This window comes from Engystomops pustulosus, chromosome 3 (assembly GCF_040894005.1).
Source record: "Engystomops pustulosus chromosome 3, aEngPut4.maternal, whole genome shotgun sequence".
Taxonomy (NCBI): Eukaryota; Metazoa; Chordata; class Amphibia; order Anura; family Leptodactylidae; genus Engystomops; species Engystomops pustulosus.
The window spans coordinates 15594718-15615683 of record NC_092413.1 but is presented as its reverse complement, the minus strand read 5'-3'; the positions used below and the strand labels follow the sequence as shown (position 1 = coordinate 15615683).

The 20966-nt window shown below is 41.2% G+C and overlaps 1 protein-coding gene across 6 annotated transcripts in view; it reads right to left on the bottom strand.

Moving 5' to 3' along the window:
* Window positions 1-20966, bottom strand: part of ESRRG (estrogen related receptor gamma) — a 620288-nt gene that overhangs the window by 141310 nt on the left and 458012 nt on the right. For 3 of the 6 annotated variants that reach the window (XM_072140120.1, XM_072140118.1, XM_072140119.1), the window contains one exon: window positions 16329-16457. The exons of the other annotated variants lie outside the window; for them this stretch is intronic. In XM_072140120.1, coding sequence (XP_071996221.1) covers window positions 16329-16372 — 44 coding nt within the window. In that variant the 5' untranslated portion in view covers window positions 16373-16457. The remainder of the gene's footprint in view (window positions 1-16328; window positions 16458-20966) is intronic. 6 annotated transcript variants of the gene reach the window in all.

Here is a 20966-nt window from a genome sequence, read left to right as displayed (position 1 = left end):
CCTATCTCAGGTCTACTGAATCCCCCATACTTATGGATGCTGAGACTGAGACCTATCTCAGGTCTACTGAATCCCCCATACTCATGGCTGCCGAGACTGAGACCTATCTCAGGTCTACTGAATCCCCCATACTCATAGATGCTGAGACTGAGACCTATCTCAGGTCTACTGAATCCCCCATACTCATGGATGCTGAGACTGAGACCTATCTCAGGTCTACTGAATCCCCCATACTCATGGATGCTGAGACTGAGACCTATCTCAGGTCTACTGAATCCCCCATACTCATGGATGCTGAGACTGAGACCTATCTCAGGTCTACTGAATCCCCCATACTCATGGCTGCTGAGACTGAGACCTATCTCAGGTCTACTGAATCCCCCATACTCATGGATGCTGGATTGTAAGTAAAGGCATTCTCTAAGGGGATGGGGATGGTGCTACCATACATGGTGGGTCAACAGGATTGTCCATGTTGGAATCCAACAGATCGATGCTGCTCCCCTTCAGCATCTATCATTGGGGTGAAACTTGGGAACCACTTCAAGTGTTTCTGTAGAAAGTGAAAGCTGCCATCAAGTGAGTTTTATAAGCCTAAATTTAGAAGACGAGAGTCTACCATAGGTAGTTGGCCTCTGTAATTAACCAAGATGGCACCGCCCAACTACCTGATTACCATGGGATGTTATAGATGACATCTGAAGGTTAAGAAATCTTGTTATACATTGAATTTCTTTCAAGGAAATGGTTAAGCCCTCTCCAAATTCTAAGTAAAGAACATAAAAAGGTCACATTTGCGAAAAGTTGCTTAGAAATAAGAGATTTCCTTTATCTCCCTCTCCTTTCTGTGTAAGTTGCAGGATGGCGTTCTCCTGCAATCAGTGTTTAAGTGAATGTTTGTCCCAGTGTGTTTCGGCGTGCTGTCAGCTAGCAGCGGGGAGCTGGCGAGTTGTTACTACATTTGATTTGATTGTCAGTAGGAAACATCATTTTCCCCAACTGTTTGTTGCTTCTTCGGAAAGATCTCTCCTTCCGTCAGACAGATTCCTCTCCTCCTCTTCGGTGGAGGAGTCTCGGCATATGTTAGACAGAGCTCCAGTTGACAAACAAAGTGACTGCATAATTGTATCTGAATTCACTGTAGTAAGCTGTCATTTTTAACCTTTTATGTGTGCGCGTCTCGCGCCTCACCTTGCTGTCGCTGTTTAGCGGGATAAAAGCTCCTCTGATACGGGAATGTCTTTGAGCAGATGTCTAAGGAGATCCTACAAGAAGGTTGGGTTAACCCTTTAAAGGAGATTTAATCTCTTGGTATAAAATCTTGCTCCTCTTTGAAGGCTGTAACCAGTGGTTTGCGCAAATTTACCAAATTTTGAAATTAACTTGTATCAATTTTTGTATCAATTTTTAATGCAGCCTTCCAGATCAGAAATATCCAGCTTTTTGTAGCACAGTTAATAGGGTTTGCAGTGATCAGTGGTGGATATAATTATAAAACCCTGTACCGGGACCCTGTATTGGTTGATAAAATAACAGCCAATTTGAGGAATCAAGGAGGATCCATTTCAGGAAACAAGGTGGAGCCATTTTGCGAACGCCCTCCTTCTCCTATTCCTTTTGTTCTTGCTTCTTTCCCCTTCCTCTAGCACTGAAATCTCAAGAAGCGGAGATGGTCATATAAAGACCAAGGGGATAGACTCTCTTGGTGTAAAATATAGCTCTTCTATGAAGGCTGTAACCAGTGGTTTACGCAAATCTACCAAATTTTGAAATTCACTTGTATCACATTCTGTATCAATTTTATTTCTAAACGAAGTCTTCCAGTCGATTTGAGGAATCAAGGAGGAGCCATTTCAGAGAATCAAGGAGGAGCCATTTCAGAGAATCAAGGAGGAGCCATTTCAGAGAATCAAGGAGGAGCCATTTCGAGGAATGCCCTACTCCTCCTAATCCTATGGTTCTCGTTTCCTCTTCCACTAGCTCTGAAATCTCAAGAAGCGTCGAAGGTCATATCAAGACCAAGAGGAAAGGGTTGGTGCTGGGCTGTGATCCATCATAGTGCAGAAAATTACAGTTGTACCTTTATGCAAATGAGCTTCTCAGTGCACAAGGGGCAGGGTCATGACTACTGGTGCACCCAATTTTTTTCACTGCCCAAAAATGTCAATTTACACAATGATTGACTTGGCCATAGTGCATTCGAATCTGATACTAAGAGTCTAAGGTATGAGCCTAATACTAAGTATGTGACACTATTATTATACACATAGCTGTGATAAGACACAAGTACTGTATGTTGGGATTATTAGGACACTATATGGTGGTATGGCATTGTCTTGCACTGCTATTTAGTTTGGTATATTTGGTCTATTTCTGTAGTGTATGGCTACATTGTTATTTAAACGCTATGGAACTTAACACTCACATATCGCTGTTTAGCACGGTTATTTGCACACCATATGGCGGCATTATCATTAGGTATTGTTCAAGGCTTCTAACCAAAACTAAGGCTTAGTCAAATTACATTTAAGAAGTTGCATTTGAATTAATATTTAACTGTTGTTCCCCAAAAATTCCGAAAAATGCTTTAAAAAAAAAGTGCAAATGGAAAGGCTACAAAATACACGGCTATGACAAAGTAATTACACTAAAGAGCTAAAATTGTAATTAGAGCAAATTCCATTAGGAGAAAAGGCAGGTGCCTGAGTAAAGATGACAAGGTGCAGCGCGCCGGAGAAAAATCTAGAGAAGCGGCTGCAGGGAAGCCGTGTCTTTAACCAGATCAAATTCTTGAAATTGGCTGTCAAGACGGGATTGTTGTGATTTATACCCGTCTATCAAGTGCACCGAAAGAAAGACAGAGAGAAAAGCGGAGCTGCTGTCTCTTCCATTCGCAAAGCACCTTTAATTTCCTCCGCGCCATCTGTTAGCAAATCTAATTCACATTCGCCCTAATCTGGTTTAGTTCTATAATACTAATACTCCTACTACCTTTAGAAGGAGCCGCGGCATTGGCTTTACGTAAAAACTGAGAGCTGCATGGATGCCGCTCGCCGATAAAGGGAAAACAGAAAATGTATTTCCAGGGCTAAAACAGACAGAAAACCCAAGTAATGGATAATTTTTGGAGAAAAAAGTGAAGAAAATCCAATGAGTAATAAATTAGTAATAATGGTGTCTCCTGATGAAGAGCCTTGTGCTCAGGTAGTAGAAACATTGGCAGTATAATATAGGCCTGGCATAAAACAAAGGCAAATATTTTGACCCCATTTGGTTGTACATCTTACATAAGCATAGCCCTAGCTGTATTCTGGATTGACAGGTGAAGAAAATCCAATGAGTAATAAATTAGTAATAATGGTGGCTCCTGATGAAGAGCCTTGTGCTCAGGTAGTGGAAACATTGTCAGTATCATATAGGCCTGGCATAAAACGAAGGCAAATATTTTGACCCCATTTGGTTGTACATCCTACATAAGGCTAGCCCTAGTTGTATTCTGCCATAGAAGTGAATGGTTAGATGGTTCAACCGCAGTGACTTTCAGCGATTGGGAAAACAGGGGGTTGAAAGTCATGGCACATGCACAACCTTTGTTTTATCAACTTTTATTGTGGTGCTAAAACGAGGATCTTGCATAACCCTGATTTCTAAATTTGTCTCCTGAAGAACCTTGTGTAGTGGAAACGTTGGCACTACAATATCTGCTTTGCATAGCAATGGGGGCAAATACTTTGTCCCTGGTGGGGGGCCCAACAGCACTCAGCTATCTCCATCAGTCCCATATATAAGAATGGAGACATGGCCTGACCATAGTGACCTTCAACAATTGTTAGAAAAGTCGGGCGAAAGTCAAAGAGCAGGGGATTGAAAGTGGCACAGTATTGGAGTAAGATATATTGGCACTGTGGGTACATCTTAGGTTCTTGAGCCTAACCAGAGGTAAGTCGGGCCCTTAAAATGGTTGTCCTGTGAAAGTGTCATATTGAAAGGCGACCCTATAGTCTACACCCAATATCATCCCCATGGGCCTATTTTGATATTTTGCATGCACGACTACCACCCCATTCCCTTCCATGTGATTGGTGGAAATAACTGGTGGACTGGTGGAAATAACTGGGTGCAGTCGGGGTTGTAAGGTAGTTTTTAAATCCAGGTTCTGGGGTGCAGATGTTTGGGAGTGTCCTTCATAAAAAAAATGTCCAAATCTGAGAAATCCTGTCATTTGGGAGTGATACGACGCTGGATTTGGAGGGCAGGATTACAGTATCTGCTTGAGCAGTCTTAGACTTGTAATCGGTAGTGACTTCTGACGACTCAAGATACAAATGTGGATGACAAATTCTAAATGGCAAATAGCCTAGAGGTGCACAAAATCACACATTAAAAAGATGAAGGTGCTACAAACAGCAAGTGTGGGGAAAACTATACATCTGACAACCGTGTATTGTTACAAGGCATCAAAAAAACCAGATTTTTATAAAAAAAAAACAGTAAAATATTTTAGGTAAACCAGTCTAATTCTAGATAATCTTTCCAGTGCTCGACTATAACAACACATAAAACAGCCCCACTCTCATCCATAGGCAGAATCTGGTATTGCTAGTGATCTCCAATCAAGTAATAGCAGCTTAGCAGCAATACAACACACAACAGATGAGTAAGGATGGGGAAGGGGTTTTAAAGGATAACAGTGGTATCCAAATCATCGATTCACATCAGAATTCCCCCTATCAGAGCCCCTCCGATGTGGAAGTCAGTGCTCATGCATGATCGGTGCTTGGTTAACTTTTACAGGGTTACCAGGATGATGATCTCTCCTAACCCTAAATTTTAAGCTAATATAAAATTTTGGCTTCTGATAAAGAACCTTGGGCTTAGGTAGTGAACACATTGGGGGACAATTACTAAGGGTCCGCACACCACTATTTCCGATTTGCGCAGCATTTAACAGGTGTTTTTGGCACACGCGATCAGATTTTCGCGCCGACTTTCATGTGACACAAATCAGGGGCCGTGATTTGGACTAAGCGCGGAATTTAAAATTCAAATTCTGTTGCAAGACATGCACTTACATGCACCGGGAAGAAGAAGGTGAACTCCGGCGGACCTGAGCGGGGAAGCGACACATGCAGGATATGGGGAGCACGATCTTAGTGAATCCTGCCGGACTTCATCCTCGTCGGACAACGCACCTCGGGGATCGCGACAGGATCGGGTAAGTAAATGTGCCCCATTGACTATATAATATGTGCCTAGCGCAGTAATGGGGCAAATATTATGAACGGGCAGAGATACATCTTGGGTCTTACATGAGGACAACCTTAGCTGTACTCAGAGGTGGATGGAGAGGTGGTTCGACATATCATATGCTGGTGTTAAGTGTGCCAGCGTATGATGGTACCCACGCACTACAAAACTTGCCGGAAGCAGTGGGAAGCTCCGGCCGCCTGGGCACTACTATATACAGACTATAGGCCATGAGCCGGCACGGGGAAGGAATACCCTACGCCAGCCCACTGCATGGCCCAGCACCACCCCTCCCCACTCAGTCGGCATAGAGGGCAGAGAATTTGTAACAGCTGGCTCTGAACCGGGATTTGCGAACAAATCACGTCTTGTACATACAAGCTGTGATAAATCCCACCCCAAATATTAGCCACTAAATTTTGCTCTTTATTAACAACCAATAATGCAAAGCCCAACTCATATTAAAGCCCCTCCCATTTAAAGTTATACACACTTAAAAAAAAAATCTCAATATAAAAATTACCTTTCCAGAACGTAATACTGATATATAAGAGGCAACAACATGTCTTGTTAGAATATCAAGCAGAAGCCTCTTTAGGTTAATCTCTGTTGCGTACAACCAAATTAGCGAGATTAAATCATGCATCGAAAACCCCCGCGCTAAGGTCCCGCATGTTAAACACGACGCGCTGTCACATCTAGGTGACATGCATCATTATACTTAAGCTACAACACCTTTCCAGATGTCAGACGTCGAGGAGATGTAACAAGGCACGCAAGTGGTGAAGCCCTGGAAAATGTTATTCCGGGGGATTTTTTTTATTTAATAAAAAGACTTGAGATTTATGTTACGGGTTATAAGGCTGAGAATGGCGCTATAGAGGGAATATATGGCGGCGGCTCACAGTATATCAGGGATAGGATAATTATTTATATAAAGCCGGCACTCTCAGCCTTCTAACATGTCGCAGATGGGATTCATATATTCTAAAAAGACATATAATAACCTGTCCGCGCCTGCCGCTGATGGATATGCCCTTAATCCAAATGACCACAATTTTCTCACGGCTTGTCACGGCGGACAGGTGCGATAGGAAATTTACTTTTCATGATTCTTGAAGTTGAGAAAAGCTCGGGGAGAAAAGTATGGAGGGATATGATAAGTGCCGGCGATGGAGAGGGTGAATGGACAGGATGCGGGTAAATAAAACGCGCTGTTCCTCGACTAATGGAATACGGCTTCATTCACTTGACTATAATGTATTCTACGAGCCACCAAAATAAGCTGGAAAACAGAAGAGTATACACACACGACGGCTGCACACTTAAATCTTGGGGACAAGGTGGCTCCATTAACCATGTGCCATCACAATTGGCTTTTTATACATGGATGTAGTCTACACCTGACTGATCACATCTCTTATTTTATATCCCCCCCCCCATATGTTTTATGTTTCAGCTCTGCTTTTTTTCTGATTGGCTTCTATGTATACCCACAACCCCACCAGAACTTTCATGTATACTTAAATGTATCTAGAGTAACAGCTCCATTCACTTGATTTCATGACTTACTCAACTTCGGAGGCCGATAATATAGGTAAAATTTCAGCTCCTTGGCCGCATATAAACTTATGGCCTTGTTGGCAAAGTCTTTTGAGATGTGGCCTAAAAAATGCTACAAAATTGTAATTTTTATTTATACACAAATTAGCATTTTCTGCACTATATTTTAGCACAGTGGTTCTCGCACGGCCTGCTTCTCCAATGAAACTGAGCAAAACAAGTGCTTCAGACTCTGTGATCATGCTCAGGGTGAACCTACATGCTCATTTGCAAATAAAATAAAAAATAAGGTAGGTAGGTGGGCGTAGGGTTTTTAAATTGTCTACCAAATATAGCTATAGTGATAACAAGTAACATTGCAGCCACCACTAGATGGAGCTAAAGAGTTATATGAAAACATGTTTCATTTTGAGTTTAATGCAATGTATATAGTGTGCCCCCCCTAGTGGCAGCTGCAAGAAGTCAGAATTTGTCTGTCTATGCAAGGGATTTGGAGCAGGGGGATTAAAAAAACAGATTCTTAGTTCTGCACACAGTAGATTTCACCATAATGTGTAATCTATTATTGCCATATCCCAAAGAAGCGGGTGTGACACTGCTGCAGTGGATGTGTCCTTAAAAACATTAGCGACATGACAATCCCTTAATCAAATTAGTTGTGATTCCCCTGCTGCTAGGTGACATGGAGGTGACAGACATCACATTGTACTTATGAAAGTGATCACAATATCATTCTGCAGCTGAGGGTAGTGAGTCATGGGGGGGGGGGGGGAGGTTTATCCATAGTTTCGTCTCAGGGGTGGGGGTATCTTGGTCCAGGAATGCAGGAAATCATGCAGCTATAGAAATAAACTATCTATCTATCTCATATTCATCTATCTATCTCATGTCTATCTCATATCTATCTATCTCACATCCATCTATCTCATATTCATCTATCTATCTATCTCAGTACACACACTGAGACAGATGATATGAGCAGAGAGAGATATTCCCTGCAGTATATATGATATACATAGCGCGGGTGGGATGTCATAAGAACCTGTCTGTAATGTAATGGCCTATTGACGCTGTGACATCACCGGTGTACAATGTCCCGCAGCTTCTGGATTATTTACTACCATTGACTTGCAGGCCTCTGCCTCTATCCCAATATCTCCAGCTTCTCATTGCACATCCCCAGTAGTACTACCCTCATGGTTGCATGAACTAGCGCAAGTATTACATAGTTGGCCAAGGTCTCCAAGTAACATGCAACAATAATTTTACATTACTGACCCGGAGTTACCAACAGGCCGATTTGTAGACAAGTGGGACATTTCTATCAGTTTTTTTTATAGCCCTATTTGAAGGCAAACATTTTTTGTGTGCCCAATTAACCCCCTACATGGCATTTTTGTTGGTGGTATTATTGAGACCCATCCTCCCAACCATATCCCACATCTGCCACTCCCCTAATCTCAAGAGAATGGAGGGGCATCACTTATGTAGGGCCATCACTCCTCACTCAAGACGAAGGTAAAACGGGCCACCCTTCTTGTAATTGGTAGAACTCCCAGTGATTCCCCGCCACCGGTTTACTAACTTACTCTTCAATGGATAATGGGGTAACTTCTATTCAGGGGGATACACCAATGGATCCTGGGTTGACCTGGATAAGTGCCGTTGTGGCAACAAATCATGGGTCCCTTACCAACCACTATAGCAATAGATTATGACTTGGGTTCATAAGTTAGGGCCACTTGTACATATTGTGGACCTCCAATGAGGTTTTTGCCTCCTTCTTCACATAGGCCCCCGTGATGTTGCCCTGAATGGTCGGTCTACGTTTGCCCATAACATGTTTACTGAAGGGCAAATTTTCTGTTTTTGAGGCACCAAGAAAATTTATTTCTGGTTGGCCCCAATAATACAAAGCTGAATGGACGAGCATGGAGTCTTTTATTCCCTTTTCTATCATTTGCTTCCTACACGACATCACTGTTGGGTCCCCGAGGGTCCCAAGTCATTACATTTTGGGCACAGATGAACAGACCCGATGGTCAGGTTCGGTGTTCAGGTTCAACCGTCTGATCTGGACATATTGCTGGATGGGATTTGACCCCCCTATCAACTAGCTATGGTTATGATTAGCAAGGGGGTGTCCCGGAACTGATCATAGTGTCCGATCATCATTAGTTATGGGTAAATCGACTCTAGAATCTACTTTACATATACAGACAATATAGATATTTAACAGAACATAGCAAATTAATCATAAAATTTTATCAGATTACTAAAAAAAAAACCTTTCCCTGCCTAAAACCCTGAACGTTGCTCATAATTCTCGCCTTCAAGGAAACCCAACAGGGAAGAGAAGAAAGAAACATAAAAGGGATTTTGCATGTGAATGGAACGTAATAGGTTTGACATGGGTTAACCTTAAAAAAAAATCCAATTCACTCAAATCCCTTTTGAAGGCTGCAGCTGAAATTTGTGCAAATCTTTCGCGAGGAGCCGGGGCGGCGGTGTGTGTTCAAGCTGTCTCTTGCCTCTGCAGATCTAAACCCAGACTGACAAATGCATCACACCCACCCACCCTTTTTAAGAATTCAGCCCGTGAAATGTTCATTTTTTTTTTCTAGTCGGTCCGACAGACAGCTACAAAGAAAAATAAAATTAAAAAAATCTAAAAATAAAAAAATAAAAATTCAAATTTTTTTTTTGTGTGTATTTCTTTTTGTAGTGGGGGGAGTGTGTTGTGGGATGGAGATATAAATGCTTCCCGTGCAGAATTAGACAAGTCAATTCGACTTCATTGACAATGTACAGAAAGCTCTCGACGCAATTACAGGGTCAATGATGCAACCGAAATTGTGGAAATGACTGTCTTGGCGCTTTAATTAGGAATGCGGGAAGCTGTTTTCCTACTGCATTTTTTGGAGAAATTAGGACAAACAAAAGGATTTGCTATGTATCTGGCCTGGCTAGACAAAGAGAATAAGACTTAAAGGGGTTTTCCAGTTTTTAACAGCCCAATGTCATATACCCCCAATAGGGGGAGTCCTACCCATGGGACCAAACATTTCAGTGTCTGAACAACCCTACATGTTCATGTATTATGCAAATATAAACTGTGTAATACTCCACCGGCCCTGTGGGGGTGCTGCAGGGAAATCTGATGCTTGTTGTGGAATCATTTGCAGCTCATCGCCTGGGGTTCTAGTGGTGGTAAAATGTTCTATAATCACACATTTAGTTCCAGATATAGAGTAATAGGTATAAATAGATATGAAATGGATAGATAGAGTTACATATCACTGCATTGTTAGTAGTATAGTTGTGTTTCGCATGGTTGTACTTCCAGTAGTATATCGGTAGCACACATGGCAGCACTCACAGTAGCATAGTGGTAGTACACAAGTACACAGTAGTATAGTAGTATGTGTAGTATAGAGGTACTACACATGTTGTTACTCTCAGTATTGTAACAGTAGTACATATGGAGGTAGTCGCAGTAGTAATGTAGGGGTAGTACAGATCGCGGTACTCTCAGTAGTATAACAGTAGCACACATGGTGGTACTCTCAGTAGTATAGGAGTAGTACACATTGTGGTACTCTTAGTAGTATGGGGTAATACACATGGAAGTACTATCTTTAGTCTAGAAGTAGTACACATGGTAGTACTCTTAGTAGTATAACAGTAGCACATATGACAGTACTCTCAATAGTATCACAGTAGTACACATAGCAGTAGTCTCAGGAGTATACTAGTAGTACACATGGCAATACTCTCAGTAGTATAACAGAAGTACTAATGGCAGTTCTCTTAGTAGTATAACAATAGTACACATAGCGGTAGTCTCAGTAGTATAGCAGTAGTACACAGGGCAGTACTCTCAGTAGTATAGCAGTAGTGCACATGGCAGTAGTATAGTGGTAGTACACATGACAGTACTCACAGTAGTATAACAGTAGTGCACATTGCAGTAGTATAGTGGTAGTACACATGATGGTACTCACAGTAGTATAGCAGTATTGCACATGGCAGAAGTATAGTGGTAGTACACATGACGGTACTCTCAGTAGTATAACAGTAGTGCACATGGCAGTAGTATAGTGGTAGTATAGTGGTAGTACACATGACGGTACTCACAGTAGTATAACAGTAGTGCACATGGCAGTAGTATAGTGGTAGTATAGTGGTAGTATAGTGGTAGTACACATGACGGTACTCATAGTAGTACAGCAGTAGTGCACATGGCAGCACGCTCAGTGATTTATACCCCACTAATTCTCTGCTCTTAGTTGCATCCGTTTCTTCCCATTTTTTCCAGAGTTGTAAAGTTAATTGATAGAAGAGGGCGGCTCGCCAGCATGCACGGCTGATTTACATAAATGCATGTGTTTATGTCTCCAGAGCATTTATGCACAGATGCCGTTCCCAAAAAAGTGACACTTTATTTTTTTTTTTTCTAAAGGAAGACACTGCAATGCAGCAACGAGGAAGATCCGAAAGTCTGAAGAAACTCTGCTCAGATCCCTGGTTACTTAGATGAGGAATATAGATGAACAGTCTCTGCACTCTCAAGGTTTTGGGGATCAAGTTGGTTTATATAAACAGCTGCGTCTTGGCCTCCATTACTGAAGCCTTTCTTAAGCTTGGTAGTATCGGTCTAGTAGTTTGGGACATAGTCCTCTACGGAACCAGACTCTGATACCCCAGTAGGTCCAGCAGAAGGAGGTAATTTGGAGAAAACCACTGTCCACTATGGTCCAATTCTTTTGGGGGTGACTTACAGATAATCTTATCTTACTGTTGATACTTCCATTAGCTACAATGAGAACAATAAAGTCCAAGCCCAAAAAAGTTTGAAAAATTTTACCCAAATTTTTCAGACTTTACATCTCCGTCTTGCCCTTGTACATTGCCTATAAGAACGCACTTGGCTTCGCATTGATATCAGAGATGATCCCCCGCCTGTATACGTCTGCATATTTACAATACCACAAGACCATAATGAACGGCAGCGCGTCCAAGTAAGTGGATGATCCGGGCCCGAGCGGCTGCCGAGCTAAACCCAGAATGTGTTATGTGATATGATTTACACTCGCTCTACGTCGAGGGTTTGTCTTTTTGAGCCTTTGTGGTTTTTGTGGGTTTGTTTCAGGCCAGTAGTGACTTTTGTTTTAATGAAATATGCAGAATAATGTCATTATCAATGGTCTTCCGACTCCACGGAAGGCAGAGGGACTACGGCTGGCGTCCCGTAATGTGTTATTTGTCCGACTGCCAATGACCAAAACAAATAGGATTAGGCTTAACTTAATGTGCCCAAGTTGAAGGTTAATGAAAAACTATCGTTAAAAGAGAAAATTATTCTCAATTATTAAGGATTCCGCACCAACCCAGTGGTAGATTATACTATTCGTACTCCCCCAAATCACAGCTTTCTATAGGAAATCCCATGGTGGTCTCAGATGCTTCCATGTCATTGGAAATTTGGGGTTTCTGCTGCCAGTTTTTTCTAGTTTAACAAGTTTGGGCTGAAAGCTTTTATAGTTCTTACAGTTGCAGACCTTGAAGTCCTGAGATGCCTTATATGACATATCTGAATTCCCATCAAGTAATGGGTGAAGGGGTCAATCTTTTGATCTTCATCCGGGACATGGGTGCCTACTTGAAAACCTCCATATTGGATTGAAAGCAAGTTTTTCTATTGTGGAAAGTTGGTCAAGACCTGAATTGTCTTAGAAATCAATTGCCACGATGAGATTTTTCAATATCTCGTGCATTATTAACAACGACCAGGGATGTTCCCTGTGATCTATGGCTATGTGTTGTGTAGTCCTTGGTTCTCCACATAGTCTCTGGATACAATCGTTATGAACCTCCATGAGAATCTATGGAGAATTTCTGTGTTGATTACTTTTGAAACACAAGAGATCTGATTGTATCAATTGATGATCACCTAATCACTGGCAATAGTTGCCCTTGATCCAATATGGCGGCTTTCTAGATGGCAGTCATGTTCCGGTTAATGTTCCAGCTACTTACTGGGGGATCAGATATGTCATCTACTCTTTTGTTTCTGAAATAAAAGGGGGGTTCTGGGAATTTAGACTCACCTTGTAATTAGTGAGTAGCCAATATACTATTACATACAGAGGGCAACCATTTACCAGAGCTCGTAAAACGGAAATCTGGTGTAAAGGCCCTTAAATAGAGAACAATTCTTGTTGCATCACCAGGAACTGCGCCTACTTTCTCATCTAAGCTGCCTCCATGCCAAGTGGGCATGGAGGGGTGTAAAGGGGATGTGCCTGGTGGATCAGTGGGCAGGAAAACCCCGCCCATGTGTTCTGCCGGTAGCTATGTGGCCGGTGGTCTGACCTTGTGTAGAACTAGTGTGGTACATCCAAGTTGCCCACCGGAATCTATCAGGAGGCTGGAGCCGGCGGGTACCAGGGGCACCACCATACACTGGCACACTTAGCACCGGCTTATGATAAATGTGCCCCACAGAGTTCATTGCTTTGAAAGTAACATATTCCAGTTCTGTGATAATAGGATATGACCTGCGTAGTAACTTCCACAGAATTCCATTAACCTTTTATATGCTGGTGGCGTCTTCATAAACCTGTTCAATGACTTTTTTGATGTGCACGTTTTGGCTTCTGTTTTGCTTTCCTTTCTTATGGCACGTGTATACATATATACAGCGATTCCCCCTACTCTTTCCTCATTCCTCACCCAACGGCCTCTCCCCTCTATTCTATTTACACAGCAACCTAAATAATTCGCCCTGCCTGTTTTTCCAGACCAAGTGCTCTTGTGTTGTAGCCTGCGATGAGCTATTGCAGATACCAGATGGACACATGAATGCAGCAGGTGGGACAGATGGCAGAGCGCCCTGTCTGACGCGAGCTGCCTCCGCTCCGAGGGGCTTGTCTTCCAGGTATACTCTTGTCACTGGAGCAAGAGAGCAGCGTGTGGGCACAGAAATGTATAGCAGAAAAAAAAAAAATCTGCACTATGGAGGAGAGAACACTATAAGCGTGCATATTATTATGTATATCGGAGGCTAGGGAAGCCGTAGACCAGAGGTGGATCAGACACTGGGTATCAAAACTAGGGTCAAAAGTAGAATAAAAATATAGTATTAAAAAAATATATAAAAAAATAAGAAAAAAAACTAAATCCAAATATGCAAAGGCAAGATAAAATATAAGATGCAATAAATAAAATTGTAGAAAGTTGGTGACCTCAGACTCAGTGCTGTGGATAATGAAGCTTGGTTGGGGGTCCGCGACTCCCCATGGGTGTAAGTGACTACTGGGCCGAGTGTGAAGACTGCACATTGCCGCCCGCTCCTGTAACGTCTCGCTCGCAGATTTCCTGTAACACTTGCTGAAGTTAAACACTCAACTCCAATTATTATCCCGTGTGTGCCATTAACATGAGAATCATTGCCTGGATGGAGAGGAGTTTGGAAGGAGGCTGGGGGGGGGGGGGGGGGGGCGCTAAGTCCTGAGCAGTAATTTCACAGGCCCCCGACCACAGCATCCATTTAGGATGTTACATGACTAGTCTGGCCTGTATCCGGCTGGGATGTGGGATATTCAGACGAAACCTGTGAGCAATAAACAAGTTCACTGTCCTCATGACTAGTAGACTTACAAATAGAGGGGAAGATGGATAAATATGAGATAGATAGAAGTCATGGATTATAATATAGACGGCTTGGGTGGTATCCCAGGGCCCAAGGCTTTAAGGGGCCCATGGCAGTCTTAATCTACCCCTGATAGATAGATGATCTATAGATGTAAGAGAGTAGATGTGAAGAAGTGAGATAGATACATAGATATGAGTAGATAGAAAGATGTAATCAGATGTATAGCTAGATGTATACTGGTAGATAAAAGATAGGAGAACATAGATAGATAAATAGATATGAGATAGATAGAGAATAGATAGAAAGATAGATAGATAGATAGATAGATAGATAGATATGAGATAGATAGATAGATAGATAGACATGAGATAGATAGATAGATATCAGATAGATAGATAGATAGATAGATAGATAGATAGATATGAGATAGATATGCGAGAGATAGATAGGAGATAGATAGATAGATAGATATGAGATAGATAGATAGATAGATAGATAGATAGATAATAGATAGATAGATAGATAGATAGATAGGAGATAGATAGGAGATAGATAGATAGATAGATAGATAGATAGATAGATAGATAGATAGATAGATATGAGATAGATAGATAGATAGATAGATAGATAGATAGATAGATAGGAGATAGATAGATAGATAGATAGATAGATAGATAGATAGATGGATATGAGATAGAATAATAGGAGATAATAAAAAATGAAAGGTTAGTAGAGATAAATATGATATAAATAGAACATCTAAAACAAATAGGTCTTGTGAATTTAGATATATATTTAAGATTAGATAATATAGATACAAAGAAGAGGATAATAAAATGGCCGATACATTACATTTATATACACACATAAAAGGAGTATAATATATATATATGATAGATGGGTTGATATGATTTAAGAATGATAGATAGATAGATAGATAGATAGATATGAGATAGATAGATAGATAGATAAGAGATAGATAGATAGATAGATAGATAGATATGAGATAGATAGATAGACAGACAGATAGATAGATAGATAGATAGATAGGAGATAGATAGGAGATAGATAGATAGATAGATAGATAGATAGATAGATAGATAGATAGGAGATAGATAGGAGATAGATAGATAGATAGATAGATAGATAGATAGATAGATAGATAGATAGATAGATGATGTGTATAGGTATTCATAAAATCATGTTAATTAAACAAAAAAACTTCTAACAATATTGCACACTGCACCCAGGATATGAAGATGGTGCATGCACCTGCCCTCTGGGTTATGAAGATGGTGCATGCACCTGCCCTCTGGGTTATGAAGATGGTGCATGCACCTGCCCTCGGTTATGAAGATGGTGCATGCACCTGCCCTCTGGGTTATGAAGATGGTGCATGCACCTGCCCTCCGGGTTATGAAGATGGTGCATGCACCTGCCCTCTGGGTTATGAAGATGGTGCATGCACCTGCCCTCTGGGTTATGAAGATGGTGCATGCACCTGCCCTCTGGGTTATGAAGATGGTGCATGCACCTGCCCTCTGGGTTATGAAGATGGTGCATGCACCTGATTTTGGTGTATGTCACTCCTCTCTTCCCACCGACATCTATACATTGTTTGTCTCAATTTATCAAGGTAGATGTACAAAAAGCCTAAGACATGTGGCTCTGGCGCACGCCCTGCACTCCCCCGGCTCATGTCTCCTGCTCAGTCTATCATATATATATTTCCAGCATTGCAAAACGTTGCAGCATAAAAGTACAAAACTCCCATGCTCCTCGTGTATGTACATATGTGCGTCTCTGTAATGTGCAGCGTGTAGGCACCGGTATGTAAATAAATAGTAAAAAAAAGTCTTACTTCATCCACGGCTGAGACAAGTTAGGAAAATCCCTGGAAGTCATCTTGTTTTAAAATTAGGAATCCAACGAAATGCTCTTTCTATTATTTTCCTATATTCTCCAATATTTGATCTGTACACTCTGAAAACTAAGAAAGAGAAGATTCATTCTGTGCTCACTCGTCCTCCCTTAGCCAAGATAAACAGATTAACGCCCATTGGCTGCTCGCTAGACTTAAACATTTTTACACACGAAGGGTTAAAAAAAAAAACACCCTCTTTTGTTTACCTTCCAAAAAACCTCTGTGTACTGGTAAACAAGGGAATGGGTAAGTATACAGGATAGAAGTACACGCCACATCCACACGCCAAGATGTATATAGACAAAAATTTCACAAAAACATTCTGGTTCTATCAATAAAGAAGAAAAAGAAAAATCAAAAAAAGAAAATTGAGATTTAGCCTAGAATTTTTGAAAACTTGACGGCAACGATGAAATAAAATCATATTACAGTTTCTACCCCTGAAGACATCACAATTTCCGGCACAGAGCCCTCTACATTGGTTGGGCAGGGAGGGAGGAGGTGCTGGGCCATGCAGTTGGTCAGTGGGGGGTGGTCCTGCCTTGCACCTGTGCACTACCTATACCCTTCACATGATGAAGTTAAGGCTCGGGGGCAATTCTATGCCAGGTCTGAAATGGCATAAACGTCCTCCACCTTTCACAGCACTTCCGACCAGCAAAGATTTCGGAGGCCGGTGCCAGGGGGCAGGGGAATCATCAAACACTGGCACACTAAATGTGCCACATAGACGTTAAAAGACTGTAAAGAACCAAAAAATGTCTAAAAAAGAAAAAAACATTCTAGCTATAATAAAAGTAATTAAAAAAATCCCACCTTAACTAACCGGAAATAACATTTGTTACATTGTACTATCCATTAAATACATGTGGTTGTAAACCAACCCCCAAATTTTCCCCAACCCAAAAACATTCCAACAGATATAGACAATTACAACTCAAAAATAATCACCCAAAGGAAAAACACAAAATCCCTACGTCTCTACCGAGCGACAGAACGGAATTTTTCAACTATAGAAGACTGTGAAGAAATAAATAAAAATTCCACCTTAAGAGATAAAACAAAAACATTCCTCCCCGATGCTACTGTATCCTGCATATTGTCTTGGGCGCTTTTAAAATGTGTTACTATGTTTAGGATTTTGATTGAGTCTTTTTATAGCTGCTCCTTGGTAACCCGGTGACAGATGCACTTGTGACCCTGGGAGCCAAGATGACATCACTCAAGGAACATCAGTGACAGCTACACCCACTGTAGGCACCTCCTCTACACCTGCTAAATGAAGGGGTTAACCTACGCTGATCAAACCCGTGTGAGGTCATCATATTTACAGGATCCCTGCTATTGATAACTGATGCCCTAAACAAAAATAACCCAAAAATATCTGAAAAAATATTGTTCCCATCCATTTTTTTTATCCTAGTCATAATCTACTAAGGTGAAAATTTGGTACAAAATACTATGATAGGAAAAAAAATTCAAGAGTTCGAAAATCTATGAAAATTAAAAAATTTCTATCATCGCGCAACATTATCTTGACCCCCCCCAATATTTAAAACTTTTCACAAAAGTGTAAGACGTCTCTCTAGAGATCCGTGCCCGGAGATATAATATACTCCGATGGGAGGACCTCTAAGGGTCTCACTCCAAAAAATAACATATGTTTTTGTACATTGACTCCTTTTATAGGAAGCACAGTCTTCTATTCTCACCACTATAGTTAGTAAAATACCGTACCAGCCCAAAAGAGCCCAAAAAGACCCTTTGGACCATCATGGGGTAAATAGGGCTCTATCGATATATTAGAACCATCTACCGGGCAGGCATGGAGCTCAGGCTCCCCATTAATGATAAAATATGTTGAATTCAAAAATAAAATAAAAATTCAAAAACATAATAAAAAATACAAAAATAAATAAAAAATTATAAACAAAATTTAGATCTGAATAAAATAGCATCCCCCCCACCCTTCATGGGGGACTGCATCTTCCTCCCTGAGTGAGTGGACGTTAATTTTAACCCTATTAGTGAAGGGTTAAGTAATTGCAGCTGCACAGATCAGTTTGCACAGAGGACTGAGCACTGTTTAGTAAACAGGGGCTGCAGGACCCGCTCTGACTTCTGACTTCTGTGTCTTTGATGATGGGGCGAAAGGGGCGTGTGGTTTCTGTTTTTAGTGTACACTCTGCTGCTCTCTTAATCCTGTTTTATGTAGTTCACACCTGCTGCCGACTAGCTGTCTGCTGAAGGCTTGTGGTTCTGGCAGCACCGGGCTGCGCCTCGTAGATACATAGAGCTGCAGCTCAGACCCGGGTGGAAGTGCAATAAAGATTATCCAAAAAAAAAAAAAAAGGCATTTTTGTGCTAAACAAAATTTTTTATATTATTTGTTTTTCTAAGTTTAGGCTTTAGATACTTGACCGTCTTACGTGTAACCACCTATTCATAATTGTCTTCTGCTGTCCTAAAATCCTCTATTATATCACCCACTTAGTGCCCATTTATACCACAATTTATACGGAGACATTGGCTCTAGTGGGGTAACAAGAAATTCTACCTTGGCCATGTGATCGACATTCAAGGATTGGCCTCTGAACAAGATGCTTGGTCAGGTTGTGGATAGTCTACATCTATGGTTGGCTTCATAAGTAGTTGACCCTTAGGGTGCAATTTTTTGGGTGGGATACAAAAGTTTGGAAAAATTATAAACCAAACTTTTTGCACTCTGATTAAGCCTGCCATAAGTCCTGGGCTGTATGAATATTATAGCCCCTACAAGCGTGGAATCCACTTCTGAAATATGGTTCTAGAATCCAGCTTCTTGGGGAATGGAGGATGTGTCCCTCCTGTCTGCTTCAATCTACGGTTTCAGGACCTTTGGAAAACTTTCATAGGCCCTGTAATGGCTCTTGTGTACATGGGATCCTTCTCTGGGTGGTTTGGGTGGCCATGAGGCCCCTCGAAGGCTTGGGCCCTGGCCTACCGCCCAAACCAGCCTACAGTATAATCCACTACTGACTCTGTGTCATGTATCTGGGAACAATCAGGCTATCCGTAAGGACATAAAAATTGACATCAATGTTCATAGACAAAAAACAAATACCTGGCCCAATATAACCACATTGGTCCTTCACCCAAGGAGAAGTTAAGATTATGATCCTTCACTTTTGAACCATTATGTACTTGAGTACTCTGTAATTGTTTTAATAGACCCACAAATCCAGATATCCAGTGGAAACATTTGTGAGCTATCCCATAACCAGTATCTTCAGTAGCGCCCCCTAGTGGCAGTATATATAGTAATGGCACAATTCTAAACTCAACCAGAAGTTGAGCGTAGTAAAGTCTGAGTGATGTACTGTGCACCTGCAGAGGTCTAGCCATACTACAGGAGATTATAACGTACAGTCAATACATAGAACTTATAGCAGACTAGTAGTCTATGTCGTCTATGTAGCATAGAAGGGTATTTTTGGCTTTCTTGCCTATGTGTCGTCATAAAACAAAGACCTACAGAGAATTATTTTGTATAAGTGGTCGATGAAAGTGCTTGTCTGCCGTTCTGCCGTAGAGGGTGATCGAGCCTTTCCATAGGGTGGCATGGAGTGGGTGTTTTAGAAATGAGTGCACCATAAATCTTGTCATAGTGGAACCTGGACCTAGCATCTCTCATCTCGACTTAGTATTTTTCCCTTATTTTGCAGAAAACGATGCACAATTTAGTTCCTCACGACATACTTGACCCAAAGAGTCAATGATCAAAGTTGAGGGTTAATGACCTCTATATTAAACAAAGAGGTGGGGGAGTCCAGCCAGGTGCTGCCACCCCCCCCCCCACCACCCCAAACCCCCTACTGAGAATTACAATATACACAAATTATATCCCATCAGAAAGTCTATAGGTTTCAATAAAATGATTCTAATTTTAGGATTCTAATTTCCTTTTCATGTAAAAACAAACATTTTGGTGAACATTTTGGAAAAGGAAAAGAAATTATTCCATACAAAGAAAATGAAAACACAGCAATGTACGGTATGTCACATGGTGGAGGATTCCAGTAGTTGATGTAGCCCCATGAATTTATTCATGACGTTGATTTAACATCTTAAGAGCCCAAACTATTGCAAACCCGGTGAATCTGTATTGCGCGCGGCTAATAGATCCGTCTCCCAAACAGTTAAAACCGTCAGGTTTAGTCGTGATGGTGAATTCATATTATTCACCACCACGTAGAACTTGTCCTGGCTGTACTAATAAAGTTGGATTAATCATCTCCAAACTAGGGATATGAACATCATTATGAGCGGAGGAGCAAATCGGGTTTGGAATGGGAAAGCCGAGCTAACTGCTTTTTTTAATTTCAACTTGGTTAAAGGTAAAACGAGGAAAGGATATCGGATGGAGATGGAATTTTGGACATTAAATTAAGGCAAAAACTGTATTAGTAAATTTTTAGGTTTGAGTTGAGTCCTCTTAAGTACAAGTGCATGTGGTGGCCTACTCAAAATATACTGATACAAGATATTTATTGAATTAATATAAAGGACTCTCTTGAAATAGACCACAAGTAGAAC